We start from the raw sequence: 15965 nt of genomic DNA on the forward strand, positions 1-15965 counted from the left end.
TAAAAATTTGACTTTTAATAAATAATGACTTCCGATTAATGATCTAGTAAAAGGACAGGTCCCCCTGAATTAGAATACATTAAGCAGGAGGGGCTATAGGACAGGTATAGGATTCATGTAGCCCAATATGGTATTGTGACGTCACCCTGATGTGACCTCACGCTTATGTTCAGTATGGAATCTCTGGGCAATTGTTGGATCCATCAATAGCCGGCTCCCAGGATGAGTTTCGAGCAATCAGGCTGTTGTAGGCGGTGCATTGTCGGCATCCTGGAGTCAGCAAGATTTCGGTTTCTCTGAGCTGTCAGATTATCAACTGTCAGATTATCAAATGAGCTGCCCTGTTCGAGGGCTCCCAGCCATACTTCATGGATCACGCCAGCCTGTGACAGGCAATCTGTGCAAACTCAGCCATCAACAGATTTCTATGTACAGAGGAGGCATGCACTTCATCCAGGGTGTATGATCACCTCCATAGCCCATAGCAGCATAGCCATCTCTATACACATCTAGGGACGTTCTGTAATTACTCAATATACAATATACTGCTGCTCAAGGAAGATTCAAAAAGCACATTTTTTTTTTGTTTTTTTTTTTGTTTCTGATTCCATTTTATATTTTTTAATATTAAGGAATATATTTTTTCTAAGGATCATCTTTTATTTTTGTAAAACAGAAACATTTGGCAGATTCGGAGTTAAATGAAAGAAAGCAGCACAAATAGATATTGGGAGCTAAAAATAGTTGTTTGTAGAATATTATATTATGGAGAATGCTATGCAGATATTACAGATGGGAACCGCTCTTTATTAAGCGATCAGATTCACATTTTTCTGAAATAATCCCATAGTTAGAACAAAATAAAAAAAATGCTTTTAAACCGACTGCTTCTATTTCTTCAAATTCTCCGAAAATAATACATCGAATTATTTAAACGGCACCAATCTGGCTTTCCTATAATAAATACGCCCGTTAAATTGGAGGAGCGATGATTATAAAATATTTGTGTTTCTAAATAGTATTGAGCATATTCCTTTTGCACAATAAAACTAATCAAAAAGCAAAGTTAATATAAATAAAGAATACTAAACAGGTAGACAACATATAAATACGTATATATTATTTGGCCAGCCAAACTATATAATCCGATACACTCAATGAAATACAAATTATCTAAACATCATTTTTCTAATTTTATTAAAAATTCACAAATTATCAACATGTTTTTCTCGTTTTCCTTTCATACAGTGAATGGTCTAATATGCACTGGAGGTCACACTAGCTTAGGCTTATAATAACAATAAAAGACGTATGAGAAAAAAAATGTAATATATAAAGAAAAAAAAAAAAAGCAGCTCGGAACTGCATATTTGACCATAAAATTTAAATATTTTGGACTTTTCTTTTAAAGGACACAAAAATAAAACCTGTCTGGGTCTATATAAGCCATTAACAAGTCGATGAATGTTCAACAGGACTAAAAAGTATATCAAATGTTTGGAAAGTGTAGAACACATTTTAAACACTTTTTATGTTTTTTTTTTCCTATGGTGGCCGGTGCTAACGCACCTTACAGTATTTTGTGCTATTTCTTTTATTTGGCACCTCACGTTTTGTTCACTTTTCTGTCGCCTTCTGTAAACGAAATCCTCTAACAAAAACTAGCACAGTGTAAAAAAAAAAAAAAAAAAAAATATCTCTTCATTCAGTCCCACGGAAAAAAATAAAAAATAAAATAAAGAATGAATTATTTTGGTTGATTGCTCAAAACGTTTTGCTTGGTTGTAATGAACAGAGGTTTCTAAAAGTGGATTATTACTAAAACGTTTTAGGCTCCTGAATTGAACGTCAGACGTAAACAGTTGACTGTTTTGAGTTCAATAAGTCTTTTTTTTTTTTTTTTAGTTTTCTGCTGTCAGTGAAGGTAGAATCTTTATTTTATTTTTCAAGTCAGTCTTATACAGAACAAATCTGACAGCAGACCTTCATGGTGAGGATCCTTGATTTGTGTCAGTAGCTTTGTGAAGGTAGAAGAGTTGATGCTGAGGGCTTTTACATTTTTTTTTTGTTTTTTTATATTTGATATTTTGGCAAATAAATGTTCTGTCTCCACCTGGAAGTCAGGTTTAGCTGTTCTGAAGCTTCTACTGGCTTGTCAAACTCTGAGGTGCAGAAAATGGACATACTGGACCAGACTAGGTCAATCCTAAAGTAGTATTAAACCCTCATTGTTTTTTTTTTTGTTTGTTTTTTTTTTTTAGTTTAACACATTGAGCACAATATAAAAAAAAATAAAACATACCCCAGAAAAGTATTTGTTAAAATTCTTACCCCGTACTTGCACTTTCAATGCTGCTCTCTCAGTGCTGCTTCCCTGAACTTCCAGTCTTCACAGGAAAGAGTTAACAGGGGACAACACAATCTCCATCCAGCCTGTTAGTTTGGAGGAGGGAGGAGCGGGGGAGTGCTTTGTCATCCTAGGCTATGGGGCTGTGGGGTTGATCTACTAAAACTGCGGAGTGCAAAATCTGGTGCAGCTCTGCACAAAAACCAATCAGCTTCCATTTTTTTTTTTTGTCTAAGCTTACTGTGATATTAAAGCCAAATGTTTTTTCTTCTTTAAAAATAACAAACAAGTCATACTTACCTGCACTGTGCAGTTGTTTTTCCACAGAGTACCCCTGTTCCTCCTTTTCTCAGGTCCCCCTCCGGCGCTCCTGGCCCCACCCTCCCGCCAAGTGCCTCCATAGCAAGCAGCTTGCTATAGGGGCACCCGAGAAGGCTTGCTCCCGAGCCGCTGCTCTGTGTGTCCATTCACACATGGAGTGCGGCTTGGCCCTGGCCCTGCTCTCTCCTCATTGGCTGTGATTGACAGTAGCAGGAGACAATGAGGAGGAAGAGACCCAGGAGAGCCACTGGTGTCGTGCGCATCGCTGGATCGAGATGGGGCTCAGGTAAGTATTGTGGGGGGGGGGGGGGGGCTGCTGAACACAGAAGTGTTTTAACTTCATGCGTTCTAAAAAACCTTGAGCCTTTACAACCACTTTAATTAAACAACTGAAGTTAGAAGCTGATTGGCTGCCATGCACAGTTGCACCAGATTTTGCACTCTCCCGATTTAGTGAATCAACCCCTGTATGTTTCTATTGAAGCACGCAGTGTAGGGAGACACAACTATAGTCCCTGTACGCAAGGATGGCTCCATAGGATGCTGTAGGAGAAAAGGAGCCACCCTGAAACAGGAAACCTGCGGTTCATGGCACCATCTGAAACTGGAACATAGGCAAGGATTAAATGGTTGAAGGGGCTCCATACTCAGTAATGTTTAGATCAACTGCTTAAAGTGCTTAAAAAACTGAGGGTTTAATATCACTTTTATATAAATATATTTATTTATTTTTTTAATTTTTTTAGTGGTGTTGATGGAATTGGGATTGCCTACCATCTACTGGGATAATGGATGTGATCTACTGGGATTGCAGCTTCCAGTTTTTTTTTGTCCAGTGTCCTTCAGACTCCATCCAGACAGATATTGTTTCAGCAGGGAATTGTGTGTGCCAGAGCAGTGTCAACAAAGATGGCTATTGGCACCAGTCTTATTGTTAGGCCGTCTGTTGGTTCTCAAGCTACCAGACAGCCGCCTCATTCATTTCTGGTGGATGTGACAAGTGATTCCCATACGTTGCTCCCCCGTTGACTGATAGAGAGGAAAAGGGGGGACTTTGACCAAACACCTCTGCAGACATGGGGTGCATGGAGCTGGGCAGGTTGGGCTCTGGGCTGGGAGAGTCTCCTGGGGGATGGGACATGATGTCGAAGCGCTGAGCCTCACTAGAAGGGTGATGTCCAGGTAAGGGGTGCTCCATTGTACCAAGTGGCGTGCCTGCTGGTCCGGAGGAGGTTACGAAGGGCAAATCTACGGGGGTCTGGGCTTGTGATGAGGGAGGTCCTTGAGGATAGAAGTCGTAGTTGCTCGCTGGCCCATAATACTCACTCTGGTAGTCTGTCAAACAGAAAAGAACAGCAATTTTACCCAACAATTCAAAAAAGGGCAAACATAAAAGCTTGCCCTACACTATACAATCTCTGTATGTTCTCCACACATGTTACAATCTGAGTTTCCTTAAGGGCTCATTCACACTAGTGAATATGGGGTTTATTTACTAAAGACAAAGTGACTGTCACTGTAGATCTGAGGGGGACATGCAAAGAAAATAAAAAAAAAACATTTTTGCCTGCACGTGATTGGATGATAGAAATCAGCAGAGCTTCCACTCAGATCTACAGTGACTGCACTTCCAAGTGCCTTTAGTAAATCAACCCTTATGTGTTTACTGTGCATTTTTGCATACATAGTGACGTGCATTTTTCTTAAAGCGATTCTAAAGTCTAAATTTTTTTTGTTTAAAAATAACAAACATGTTATACTTACATGCTTTGCGTAATGGTTTTGCACAGAGCAGCCCGGATCCTCCTCTTTTCAGGTCCCTCTTTGGCGCTTCTGGCCCCTCCCTCCTGTTGAGTGCCCCCACAGCAAGCAACTTGCTATGGGGCCACCTGAGCCACAGCTCTGTGTCCATTCAGACATTGAGCTGTGACCCGGCTCCAACCCCCCTCTCTCCTCATTAGCTCACTGATTTTGATTGACAGCAGCAGGAGCCAATGGCGCTTCGCTGCTGTCTTAGCCAATGAGGAGGGAGAGACTCAGACAATGGCGTCTCTCGTGAAACATCGCTGGATCAAGATCGGGGTCAGGTAAGTATTAGGCCCCTTTCACACGGACGGACCATTAAGGTCCGCCTGTCAGTTTTTAGGTGGACCTGAACGGGTGCTCCATGCAGGTCTATGGAGCGACGGATGTCAACGGTGACCATGTCCGCTGACATCCGATCTAATAAAATCAGACGTATGGCGATATGTTCGCATCCGTCCTGGCGGATCGGACATGCTGTCCGTTTTCATCTGATCCCTCCATAGGAATCAGCGCTCTAACAGCCCCAAACTCCCCCCCACTCAGTGAGCAGAGGTGGACCTGTCATCCGCCGGCTCAGCAGAGATCAACGGAGAGATCTCCTGCTGAGCTGGCGGACTCTGCTGAGAGGATCCGCCACATGTGAATGAGGTCTTAGGGAGGCTGAGATGGGCTGCTGCACACAGAAGGCTGTTTATCTTAATGCATAGAATGCATTAAGATAAAAAAAAACTTCCGACTTTACAACCACTTTAAGCTTGCAGGTTATTTCTGTCTTCTTTCTTCTTTGAACTTGTGAATTTCACTGCATTGAGGTGCATTTTCATGCATTTACACACATTTCTGTGCATTTGCAGCGCAGAAAAATGCAGCTTGCTGTACTTTTTGTTCCCACTGCACAGCATTAGTGAGAACAATGTCCATAGGATAATGGAATTTTTTGGACTGTCCATGCAGTTGAAGTGCAGTCAAAAATGCATCCCATTGCATCTGGTATAAATGTGCCCTATATAGGCTAGCCATACATTATAAAATGTTCTCATTCAATTACCTTCAACTATGTAGTGCAAGGGCCTGCCCGATTGCATGCAAATTGAAAGTGTTCAGGTCTGACCTCATATTATATGGTTTTGGGTAAATCTAAAAGACAATTATACAAGACAAGACAATTGTATAATGTATGGCCAGCCTCAGGATCCTTTCACATCATATTGCACATAAAAACTCACCGCAACGCAGTAAAAATGCATGTCAATTGAAGTGCATTTAACCAGCATTTGCATTCTATTACATTTTTATGCACATTGGGATGCATTTTTATTTCATCTGTTTTGAATGGACAGGTCTCTGGAAAGGGTCAAAATACTAACAATTTATTTTTTTATATCTTTAATTTCAGTTGCATTGCATTGCATTTACATACATTCATGTTCATTACATTGAAATGCAGACAGGTTTTATTTTAAACGCAACATACTGCAAAACACATGTACACCACATTGTGGTGTGAATGAGGCACACAGAAAAACATTGATTTCTATGTGCCCTTGCGGTGACCTGCGTTGATCCAGTGTAGAAAAACGCAGGTCACTGCACATGGTGTGAACAGGCCCCTAGCCCTATCCATTTTTTATGTAGTATAAGATCCTATCTGATTAGATACAGATTTATTGGAAAGATTAGGAGGTCCTCATATTATATAATTTTAGTAAATCTAAAGTTGATTGGATGAAGATTGTACGGTCAGATTGGACAAAGTTTGTACGGTCAGATTGGACAAAGATTGTACGGTCAGATTGGACAAAGATTGTACGGTCAGATTGGACAAAGATTGTACGGTCAGATTGCAATATGTACGGTGACCCTAAAAAGTTACCAATGTGCATGTCATAATATGAGGACAAGACTAAATAACTGATTCATTAATATACAATCAGGCAGGTCCTTGCACTACATATGGATGGTAGATCTAAAGGCGATGCACAATCAGATTGTAGTATGATCAGCTGTACAATGAGATTGTTGATAAAAACAAAACAAAAACAAAAAAAAATAGCATTTCATTTAAACTGGGTATTAGGGGGAGGGGGTGATTTACTAAAACTGGAGGGTGCAAAATGTAGTGCAGCTGTGCATGGTAGTCAATCAGCTGGTAACTTCAGCTTGTCCCATTAGGTTTGACAAACAAAAAAATAAAAGCTGATTGGTTTCTGTGTAGATCTGCATCAGATTTTGTGCTCTCCTTTGTGTTTTAGATGTGCGATTTTTAGGTATTGCACCACACAATACAAACAGCCTAACTTTCTCTGCCCTCTATATTAAAATCTCAGTCCCTGAAAACAAAACCTTATCACTAGACTTCCTGTGCATCTAAACCCAAGAGTAAAAATCAACAGTTTGCAATCTACTGATTCTTATCACATGTGGTGGCTGCATTCGTTTTCTTTATCACAACTGTTTTTTTTTTTTTTTTTTAATTATTATTATTTTAACCTGATAATCCTGCCATTAACACACTTCTTGTCCTATGGTAACAATGGTACTAATGGTACTAAGCAGCTGTCACTCTAGTACAGGGAGTGTGTTAGGACTAACACCGCCTTCTCTTCTCCATAACAGGGGGAGGTGTTTTGTAGTTCATTGAGATAGCACAGAACAATGTTAACTGATAATAATCCCAAGTCAGAGAATACATACATTTATCAGCTCACAACCCTGTCTGGATGAATAGATTATTTTATGTTTTTCTTGTAGAATGGGTATAATAAAATGCTTTCAATTATATATTTATCAGACCAAAGAGGAGCAAAAAAGAGAAATGTATTGTAAAAGCTTCCATACACCTACATTTTAGGATTAGGAAACACATTTTGCTACATGTCTATTCTATCAAATACTCAATAGCCGAAAGTAACAATTACAAGCATGAATCCCTTCTGAAAAAGAGGTATAGTATTGTATAGTATAATATAGTATAGTGTAGTGAAGTAAAGTAGAGTATAGTATAATTTAGTATAGTAGAGTACAGTATATTGTAGTTAAGTAAAGTAGAGTATAGAATAGTAGAGTAGAGTATGGTATGGTATAGTATAGTTAAGTAAAGTATCGTATAGTAGAGTATAGAATAGTAGAGTTTAGTATAGTAGAGTATAATTTGGTATAGTATAGTATAGTGTAGTTAATTAAAGTGTAATATAGTATAGTACAGAATAGAATAGTAGCGTAGAGTAAAGTATAATATAGTATAGTAGAGTATAGTATAGAATAGTAGAGTATAGTATAGTATAATTTAGTACAGTATAGTATAGTGTAGTTAAGTAAAGTATGGTATAATATAGAATAGTAGAGTAGAGTTTAGTAGAGTATATTATAGTATAATTTAGTATAGTATAGTGTAGTTAAGTAAAGTATAGTATAGTAGTATAATTTAGTATAGTATAGTACTGTATAGTGTAGTTAAGTAAAGTAAAGTATAGTATAATATAGTATAATAAAGTATCGTTTAGAATAGTATAGTATGATATAATTTAGTATAGTAAAGTATAGTATAATATAGTATAATATAGTATAGTAGAGTAGAGTATAGTATAGTATAGTAGAGTATAATGATCTTTCTTTCTGCAGACACCGCCTATGTACAAATGACACATGAGTTACTCATCAACCCAACTGCCAGTTAAATATTAACAGTCTTTTCATGCATCGGAATACAGTGTGCATTCTTGCTTATGGCAGCGCTATAAATCCATGGCCGATGTACTGAGATATTCACTTCCTCAGTTATTCACTGCTCGCTTCGAAAATACTTTCAGATGGGGCAGCGAATAAGAGCATTTATTTTTTTTAATGCATATTTTCCTATCGTCTTAGCTTTCTGTTATGCTAGTGTTACAATACAATAGTGCTCAGGATTAATCTGCAAGTTGTTATATTGTATCATCTGTGGCTACTATGGAAAACGCCAACTACCACCCTAGATTTGTATGGAGCGATTACAAAACTGGAATTTACATGGTGTTCCCTAATCTGCAATCTGCATTTCATAAATATGTCATTCGTGCTGGACAATTCAGGAGCTAGGAAAAGTAGAGAATCGTGTGTGTGTGTGTGTGTGTATATATATATATCCCACACCCACATAACAACTATCCCCGAGCAACCCCCATCAAATCATTCTTTGCAGCTATTACCTTTTTGTACCACCACCCATTCCCTTTAGATTGTAAGCTCTACGAGCAGGGCCCTCCTGTACCTTTTGTATTGAACTGTACTGTAATTGTGTTGTTCCCCCCCCCCCCCATACATTGTAAAGCGCTGCGTAAACTGTTGGCGCTATATAAATCGCGTATAATAATAATATATATATATTTATATATTATCCAATCATACACATTCCCGTTTACTCATTTCATCTGCACTTGGTTGGATAACTGAAGTGAACAGAATAAACACATAGATCCTCTAGTAAATCAGCTCCATGCACACGGCTTAAAAAAAAAAAAACTACAGTTCCCTTTGCAGAAAATGTTCTGCCCAAACAAAAACGCAAATCAGAAGGTTTTTTTTCTGCCTCTAATAAATGACCTCAAAATATGTTTAATGTGCATGAACATATAGGATAAAATTGAGCTGTTTTCAGGTGAATTACAAAACTCCCGTAGAAGCAGCTATTTTTAAGCCAGTGTGCATGGAAGGTGAACAATATGATTGTACAATTTTCTTTAGATTTACCATCAACTATGTACTACAAAGGCCAGCCTGATTTGATACACATGGGTTGCATAGGAGTGTCCTCCTGTTAGGTAAATCTATATTGTGCAATCAGATTGTATAGTGTATGGCCAGCTTTATTGATCCCTATAGCAACCATTCTCACACTGGATTGGATGCCATGGACAACAACGATACCATCCTCCTGTTTTTATAAAGTAGCCCACATACATTGTGAACATGCACCACTAGGTATTTCTAGTAGTTCTGAGAAGCAGAAATCCCACAGCCTGTACTGAGATGAAAGGATATTTGAACCCAAGAACAAACATGTAATATATATTACACCTTTTGAGGTTGATTTACTAAGACTGGAGAGTGCAAAATCTGGTGCAGCTGTACACAGTGGCATCTAAAGCTTTCATATTTAGGGGCGGCACATGGGGGGGACAGGGACAAAAGTAGGGGGGCAACTATAAATTGCAATTATATACTGTATGTGTATATATATATATATATATATATATATATATCTATATATATCCTGGGGCCCTTTACTACGATCCCACAACGGGCCCTTTCACATGTTCTGCAGTGAGCTCCCTTCCTATTGTATTGGGGCCCCCCAGGGTGGCAGAAAACAAGAGATATATGTCACCAGCATACCAAGAAAATATACTATCAGGGTTGCAAAGGTTGTCTTGCCACTGGGCCCTGGTGTTCTGTCACTGTGCGGTTCCCCAGCCTCCTCTTGCTGTCCTGCCCCTGCTATTGACAGCGCTGGTCTGGCACTCTTGGAATTTACAGGCTGGTTCTCCTGTCCTAAGGACGGGAGAAATCTGTCTGTTTTTTCAGTAACTGAGAGTCCTGGTGGAGTCCTTCATGCAACTCACTCTTCTTCCTGCCAATGAAGATGCAGGGGAAGGAGCAGATCGGGCGGCCGTGGTTGTATGCACTCACATTATGCAGTGTCAGCGAGCAGAGGGAGGGTGGAGGAATCACCCGCAGGAGCTGACTGGGGATGCTCTCCCTCTCAAAAGAGACTGTGTTACTCCAGCGGCGGCCCGAGTAAGATGCGGCACATCCGCTACGATTGCAAACAAAAAGACATTGCCTTTTTGTAAAAAAAAAAAAAAAAAAAAAAAAATTTGTCATTTTTTTTTTAAATGGGGGGGGCACATGGTGGGGCACAGCATAATGTTGGGGGGGGGGGGGGTCAGGGCCCCCTCTGCCCCCCCCCCAGGGACGCCATTGGCTGTACATGATAGCCAATAAGCTTTTTATCAAAGCTTAATTGCATAAGCTGAAGGTAAGATTTTGCACTCTCCAGTTTTAGTAAATCAACCCCATAAGGTGCAATATATTACATACTATATTTATATATTATATATGTTTTTTTGTTTTTGTTTTTTGCAAGCGGAGAAATTATCCTGTTGATCCTGACAGAAATCACGTGCCCTTGCAATGTCCTATGCACTGAATGGAGCTTTCCCAGTTCTCTTCTGTAAACTACAGAGCACCCCATTCCCACCGCTGATCTTATGGAGATAATGAGATGGGGAGTTGTTTAGTAGTGCAAATCAGAAGATCAGCCTAGCCTGAGTGACAAGTTTACTACTCCACAGATCCAGTAATAAGTGAGTTATAACTGGTAGACATGGGGTGTGTTACTAATGCAGCCACCACATCTGAGGAGTGATAATAAGATGGAATATATTCCATTTTTGTTCTTGGATTTAGATACACATTAATATGGCTGCCACTGTTGAGCCTTACTGCCTACAATTCTAGTTGCCTGGCTGTCATGTCAAATCAGGGGTTTTAATACTTGATGCCCCCCAACTGACTGTGCAATCTTCTTTAAATCTACCATCAACTTTGTAGTGCAAGGGCCTGCCTGAATTGATACAAATTGAAAAAGTTGCATATGTGTGTCCACCTTTTACACGATCATCCTAGCACCAGCTCTCTAAGATGTGCTGAACAAATGAAAGCTGCCATCTGATTGGTTGCCATGGACAACACACATACCTTCCTGTGGTTTTTATAACGTAGCTTTGTGAACATGCACCAGAACATATTATCAGTTCTGCTGAAACGCGTATCACACTTTTCCCTGTCAGAGCCAACATTGCACTAGTCTGCACCGTAAAACGCTGCATCCAGGTTAGTGCCAATGTAGCCTTGTGAAGGATCTTTTGTGCCAGAGAAAAAATGCCTATATGATTAGTAAAATTCATTCGACCATGTGCATGTAGGTTAATGACTTTTGCATGTACAAGTGCACACACATGCTTAGACATGTACACACATGTAAAATCTGCAGATTAGTATAGTGGGTGCGGCTGTGTCCTAATTATTTTTTTGGTTGCCACTAGATGTGGCGCACATTTTTGTTTGTAGACGCAGCTGTCTGTATGGCCCCATTCCTACAGTGCTGCATGTAGATGCATACAAAACTACACGTTGTACGTATCTAAATGCAACATTTTAGACACCCATGTGAATGAGTTTATAAATGCAAGGGATGATATGGGGGTCAAGCATAGGTGTGCACAGGGGGTGTGCCTGGGCACACCCTAAGCACCCCGTTCAGCACAGATTCCCCCTGCTGATAGTTCACCAAAGCCCCCCAATAGGGCTCCTAATTTTTTTTTTTTAAAATAATAACAAAATAAAATAATAAAAACTACTGACACCATCCCCCTGCACTACTGACAAGTCCACTGCTCTACTGACACCATCCACTGCTCTACTAACACAGTCCATGTTTTAATACATTTGGGATGCACACCCTAAAGCAATAGGCTGTGCACACCTATGGGGTCAAGCTTAGGCCTCATCACACTTTTACACATTTACAAGCATTTTTTATTTACAGATCTGAATGCAGCTGCATTGTGTTCAACTGAGACATTTATGCACATGCGTAAACATGCACTGCGTTCAGATCTATGACTCAAAATCCAAAAATCTGCATGGGCTGCACATAGGCTAAGTGCTTAGCACTTCTGCCTAGCAGGACTAGGATCGTCGTTTTGAATTCCAACCATGGCACTACATGCTTGGAGCTTGCATGTTCTCCCTGTGCCTGTGTGGGTTTCCTCTGGGTTCTCTGGTTTCCTCCCACACTCCAAAAGACATGAGGTTAATCAATGAAGACGATCCACAACTCCATACATGCTCTTCAATCTTTTCACAGGGCTGTCATGGATGAAACACATTAACATCTGCTGTACCTACCTGTTTTATGGAGTATTAATACATTTTAAAAGATTGAAGAGCATGTATGGAGTTGCGGATCATCTTCATTGATTATCATGCTGGCAGCTGAGTGACTGTTTTTCCTGCACCCCACAACTCAGGAGATTATTCGAATGATTTGGGGTAGTAGCACCTTTTCCTTTCTCTATGCTGGTAGGTTAACTGGATCTTGTCTAAATTGGCCCTAGTATGTGTATGAATGTGAGTTAGGGCCTTTAGATTGTGAGCTCCTTGAGGCCAAGGACTGATGTGAACGTACAATATATATGTAAAACGCTGCATAAATTGATGGTGGTATATAAGTATCTGTAATAAAAAATTCTTATTTTTTTTTTAAATGGGGGGGCACATGGTGGGGCACAGCATAATGTTGGGGGGGGGGTCAGGGCCCCCTCTGCCCCCCCCCCCCAGGGACTCCATTGGCTGTACATGATAGCCAATAAGCTTTTTATCAAAGCTTAATTGCATAAGCTGAAGGTAAATGCTGATTGGCTACCATGCACAGCTGCGCCAGATTTTGCACTCTCCAGTTTTAGTAAATCAACCCCATAAGGTGCAATATATTACATACTATATTTATATATAGACAGCTGAGCGACTGTTTTTCCTGCACCCCACAACTCAGGAGATTATTCGAATGATTTGGGGTAGTAGCACCTTTTCCTTTCTCTATGCTGGTAGGTTAACTGGATCTTGTCTAAATTGGCCCTAGTATGTGTATGAATGTGAGTTAGGGACTTTAGATTGTGAGCTCCTTGAGGCCAAGGACTGATGTGAACGTACAATATATAGTAAAACGCTGCATAAATTGATGGCGGTATATAAGTATCTGTAATAAAAAATAAATAATATTCTGAGAACTAAGGCTGGCCATACAATGTACAATTTTCTTATTCAATTTCCTTTAGATTTTCCTTAACTCCTTCACATCTGCGCTATAGCCGAATGATGGCTACAGAGCAGATCTACTTTGCCGGGAGGCCATCAATGGACGGCCCCCCCTTTTGCATGCTCCCCGCGCACCAGTGAGACTCGGGTGATCACAGATCAGAGTAAGGGGCCGATCCTGGCCCCTTACCACGTGATCAACTGTCAGCCAATGACAGCTGATCACGTGATGTAAACAGAAGATTGGTAATCGCTTCAGTGCAGGGGACATCGGTCCCAAAGAGGAATTGGCGAAGCCGCTTCATCTGTGCCCACCAATACTGCCTTCCAGTGCCACCTGCCAGTGCCACAAATCAGTGCATAAGTGCCAGCAATCAGTGCCACCTATCAATGCCCACAAGTGCCACCTATCAATGCCCACCAGTGGTGCCAACCAGTGCCACCTACTAGTGCCGATCAGTGCCCATCACTGCCACCTATCAGTGCCACCTATTAGTGCCCTTCAGAGCACCTAACAATGCCCTTCAGTGCAGCCCACCAATGCCACCTATTAGTGCCCACCAGTGCCATCTCATCAGTGCCTACCAGTGCCACCTATTAGTGCCCATCAGTGCTGCCTTATCAGTGCCCATCAATGCAGCCTATCAGTGGCCATCAGTGCAGCCTCATCAGCGTACATCAATGAAGGGGAAAAATTACCTGTTTGCAAAATTTATTAAAGCGGTTGTATACCCATTTTTTACACATTGGCCTACAAGTAAGCCTATAATAAGGCTTACCTGTAGGTAAAAAGAACATCTGTACGGTTTAGGAGATATTCCCTTTGCATGCAGCCACTGACTTCAGCAGCGCATGCGCTTTGGGTTTCCCGCCTGAAAGGTCCGGCAGACGCTGGACCTTGCCGGAAAGAAGTCTCCTGTGCGCATGCACGGGAGTGACGACATTGCAGCTCCGGCTACTCACAGTGCCGGAGCCGCGATACCCGGAAGACACGCCGAGGGAAAATGTCCGCTCCCGAGGCATGGACCGAGATCATCTGCTGATGCCTCGTTCTAAGGTAAATATGACTTTTGCCTTACAGGTTTAAAAAAAAAAAAAAAAATCTGCGGGTTTACTACCGCTTTAACAAAATATAAAACAATTTTGTATTTTTTTTTTTTTTAAATTTGTTTTTTTAAATTTAAAAAAAAAAAATTAAAAACCCAGGGGTGATCAAATACCACCAAAAGAAAGCTTTATTTGTGGGGGGAAAAAATGATACAAATTTAATTTGGGTACAGTGTTGTATGACCGCGCAATTCTCGTTCAAAGAGTGACAGCGCTAAAAGCTAAAAATTGGTCTGGGCAGGAGGGGGTTTAGGTGCCCAGTAAGCAAGTGGTTAAACAAGGGGTCTCAAACTGGTGGCCCTCCAGCTGTTGCAGAACTACAATTCCCATGAGGCATTGCAAGGCTGACAGTTACAAGCATGACTCCCATAGGCACAGGCACTTAGTTCTACAACAGCTGGAGGGCCGCCGGTGTGGGACCCCACGTTAACTATTTGCTGACCAGCCACTGTCATTATACGGCGGCAGGTTGGCTCTCCTGCATGAATCGCTGTTTGTAGACGAGATAACTTTTGCACAAACCAACCAATATACTCCTATTGCATTTTTTTTAACCAAAAATATGTAGAAGAATACATATCGGCCTAAACTGATGAAGAAATTTGTTTTTTTATATATATATTTTTGGGGGATATGTATTATAGCAAAAAGTAAAAAAAAAAATGTTTTTTTTTCAAAATTGATGCTCTTTGTTTATAGCACAAAAAATAAAAACCGCAGAGGTGATCAAATATCACCAAAAGAAAGCTCTATTTGTGGGGAAAAAAAGGACGTCAAGTTTGTTTGGGTACAGCGTTGCACGACCGCACAATTGTCAGTTAAAGCGACGCAGTGCCGTATCGCAAAAAATAGCCTGGTCATTAAGGGGGCAAATCCTTCTGTTCCTTAAGTGGTTAAACTATGTAGTGCAAGGGCCTGCCTGATTGCATACAAATGGAAAGTGTTTAGCTTTGACCTCATATTATAAGGTTTTGGTAAATCTAAAGGAAAATTGTACCAGAACATTGTATAATGTATGGCCAGCCTTAGGCTTCAATCATACAGCCAACAAAAATGCATATAGAAGTGTTTTTTTAATTGGAGATCTAAAAACAGCTACAATAGAGCCATTCACACAGGCGCATACACATGCACTGCTTTCGGATCCATAACACGGAATCCAAATAGAAGCTGCGTCTAAGAACATGCACTTTGCACGCTCACCCCTAGAAACGCATATATACGTTTTTGTAAGCTCAAAAATTCTAGTCTAAATAAAGTGGGAAAAAAAAATTATCATTATGTATGCATACACCTCTTTAAGCTTTAAACGAACCTATATGTATTTTAGTGATCATTACGCAGGAACTTTTCTCATAGAAAACACACTTGTAATAAGATCAGTACTGTTTTAGCAAGTTTGATTATTAAATAGGCAGGAACTTTTGTGCCAGCAAAAAGCAGTAACATTTTTATGGCATGTGAATGAAGAACACTGGCTTAAAAAACGTTGCTTCTATAGGAGTTTTGTGTTTTGCCTGTAGAA

General features: G+C 40.3%; 1 protein-coding gene across 1 annotated transcript in view; it reads right to left on the reverse strand.

Moving 5' to 3' along the window:
- Positions 1–433: 433 nt before the first annotated feature.
- LHX1 (LIM homeobox 1) overlaps positions 434–15965 on the reverse strand; it is a 29624-nt gene continuing 14092 nt past the window's right edge. Inside the window, 1 exon segment of the mRNA XM_073616064.1 lies at positions 434–4003. Within this exon segment, the coding sequence (XP_073472165.1) occupies positions 3627–4003 (377 nt within the window). The 3' untranslated portion in view covers positions 434–3626.

This window comes from Aquarana catesbeiana, linkage group LG02 (assembly GCF_042186555.1).
Source record: "Aquarana catesbeiana isolate 2022-GZ linkage group LG02, ASM4218655v1, whole genome shotgun sequence".
Classification (NCBI taxonomy): Eukaryota; Metazoa; Chordata; class Amphibia; order Anura; family Ranidae; genus Aquarana; species Aquarana catesbeiana.